The following is a 2,572-nucleotide window of genomic DNA, read 5'->3' as shown; positions in this document are numbered from 1 at the left end:
TCTCTCTCTCTCTCTCTCTCTCTCTCTCTCTCTCTCTCTTTCTCTCTCTCTCTGCCGTACACCCACTGGTTGTTGCTGTGCTGGTAGTGGTTGTTGATGCTGGACGCACGGAGGCGGGATTTCGCTGCTTTGGAATCCATTTTCTCGATCGGCTCCGAGGTTTTTAATCCACACGCCGAGGTCAACAACACGGGAGGCGGCGGGGCTATGCTGGGGAGGGGGGGTGTCCTGACGGGAGCCTCAGACGCGCCAGTGTGGACACTCGGGTCACACCCCCTCCGCTTCCCTCGCCCCCCCCTCCCCTCCCCCTTTCCCGTCCAGGAGGTGTGGTGTGTGATGTGGAAACTGATGTGAAAACGAGATCCCCCCGCGGCCACGGTGGGACCCACATACCCCAATAAAGATTTGGCACCGCGGTCATGGAAAAGAAAAAGGGGGAAAGGGGAAAGGAGGGGGGCATAAGCAGCCGCCGCTGTTTCTCGGACGCGTTCTAATGGGGCGTATCAATCGTGTAATGACAATGCTCCGGTAGCGGCCGCGCCCGGCCCGGGCCAGGCCCACCACCGCCACGGGGCCGAGCGGCCGAGGTGATCAGGGCGGATAGGAGAAATAATCGCAATGGGAATCTCGATGAAACAATGAATGGCCCCGTTTACTTTTTAATTCTTTTCCAATTGGCGGTGCTGGAATTTGCCGCTCCTTATGGGCGCGTGCGACTCTGTGGAGAGAGGGGGCGGGGGGGTGAGGGGTGGAGCTCAGGCCAGGTTAGCTCACCTCGTTTACTCGAATCAGAAGGGCAAGGAAGGGGGTGGAAAGGTCCTTTAACGCCCCACATTGTGTGCTGTTGCGAAATGTCAGAGGTTGATCCGTCGGAAATGAGGAGGGGAGGGTGGCAGAGGGAGAGAGTGAGGGGGAGAGAGAGAGGGAGAGAGAGAGAGAGAGAGAGAGAGAGAGAGAGAGGGAGAGAGAGAGAAGAGGGAGAGAGAGGGAGAGAGGTGTCACGCCGCATCTCGTCGCGTTTGCCCTTTTCTGCGTGGACGCGGGGGTACAACCGGGCCGAACCGGGCCTTGTCCGTCCACCCCTTGCACCTATATAATGAAAACAAAACATCGACACACAATCACACGCGATGCAATGGGGCCCATAGTGGTGGCAGTGGCCCAGTAAGCAAAGTACTGTGAGCCTGCCTAGAGGCCGGGCCGGGGCGGGGCGGGCAGGGCCCTGCCGTGGTGGCGTTATGCCGGGCTCGAGCTGCAAAGGCATTGCAGGCGGGCTCCGCCGGCAGGGAGGCATTGCAGACCATGTCATGTCGCCCACCGTCATTGTGTTCCATCCCGATCCAAGGTGAGCCCGGGCCGCCGCGCCACGCCGCGCCACTGCCCTTGTGTGTGTGTAGTTGTGCGCGCGGCCGCCACGCCCCACCACGCGCTACCTGCTAAAGCCCCCATCATGCAGGTGGATGACAAAGCCGAAATTTCGCAATAGTTCACTCTAGCAGCAACGGTAAAAGTAACGCTGTAGATGGCGACTACTTTTACCACGTCAATGGTCGGTCCCATCCCATTAACCCTCTTTCACTCCTAGTGCAGATATATGTATTTGTTTTGGATGTGTCGTTGTTTATCGCACGGCTGACGATGTTTCCTCTTTTCTTTCTGTCCTGCAGGTTTTACTTTCCTCAGGGGAAGCCCATCCTCGCCCAACATCTGGACCTGGTGCTCAAGAAGGTGGCCGCCGCCTTCGACAACTTCCCCAACCAACAAGTGCCCCGGCACCAGTTTGGCGTCATCACAAAGGTGCGTTTGCTTTGTAGGGACGGAGACGAACGGAGAGCAGCCATGCGGGCGGACCGCTCCGAGAGCTTTACTCATTTACAAAAAGATGAAAAAAAAGAAAGAAAAAAACACACTTTCGTCGAGAGGAGCAAGTGGCACTGCTATGTGAAAATAAACAGGAAAAAAGCATAGTTTTTTCGGCCCCCTTCCCCCTTACCATACCTTTCCATCGTCAGCGCTGCGCGTAGTTTCGCTAAACTCCAGGTTACGTGCACGCGAGAGCGCTGCAAAAAAGGCAACTTTTGCGCTCCATTTAGCAGTAGTAGAAGTATAGTAGTCGTAGTATTTATTCCACACGACTCAACAGGTACTACGTGCGGCCGGGTGGTGGTATTGGCCGTGAACCCGTCCCCACGACGTCAGGCAGACGGACAGGCAGGAAGACGGCCGGGGACGGGTAGGCACGCGAGCGGGCCGCGTGGCGCAGCCGGGACCCAGACAACACGACCTTTTCATCACTTTGGCATCACATGACCTCCCCCACCTCCCCCACCCCCTCCTTCACCCTCACCGTGCTCCTCCTCTGCTGTTGCACTGCTTTGGCGGCGGCCGCGTGTCGTGCCAAATCCACCCCCCGTCGGCCACCTTCACTCGCACACGGACGGACAGCAGCCACCCACACAAACATACAAACACGTGGCTACCGACCTCCTCCTGCCGATCATATTCGATTCTCCATTTTCTGTGTTTCATTCCGAGTTCGCGGATCGCCTTCCCCCTCCCCCCTCCCCCCTTT

General features: G+C 57.8%; 1 protein-coding gene across 3 annotated transcripts in view; it reads left to right on the top strand.

Annotated features, from left to right (window-relative positions):
- LOC113216619 (serine/threonine-protein phosphatase 2A regulatory subunit B'' subunit beta-like) overlaps nt 1-2,572 on the top strand; it is a 40,899-nt gene that overhangs the window by 31,848 nt on the left and 6,479 nt on the right. For all 3 annotated transcript variants that reach the window (XM_052273478.1, XM_052273476.1, XM_052273477.1), the window contains one exon: nt 1,668-1,797. In XM_052273478.1, coding sequence (XP_052129438.1) covers nt 1,668-1,797 — 130 coding nt within the window. The remainder of the gene's footprint in view (nt 1-1,667; nt 1,798-2,572) is intronic.

Source organism: Frankliniella occidentalis, unplaced genomic scaffold (assembly GCF_000697945.3).
Source record: "Frankliniella occidentalis isolate FOCC.00 unplaced genomic scaffold, Focc_3.1 Scaffold275, whole genome shotgun sequence".
Taxonomy (NCBI): Eukaryota; Metazoa; Arthropoda; class Insecta; order Thysanoptera; family Thripidae; genus Frankliniella; species Frankliniella occidentalis.
The sequence above is the reverse complement of the archived record's forward strand: the minus strand, read 5'-3'. Positions and strand labels throughout refer to the sequence as shown.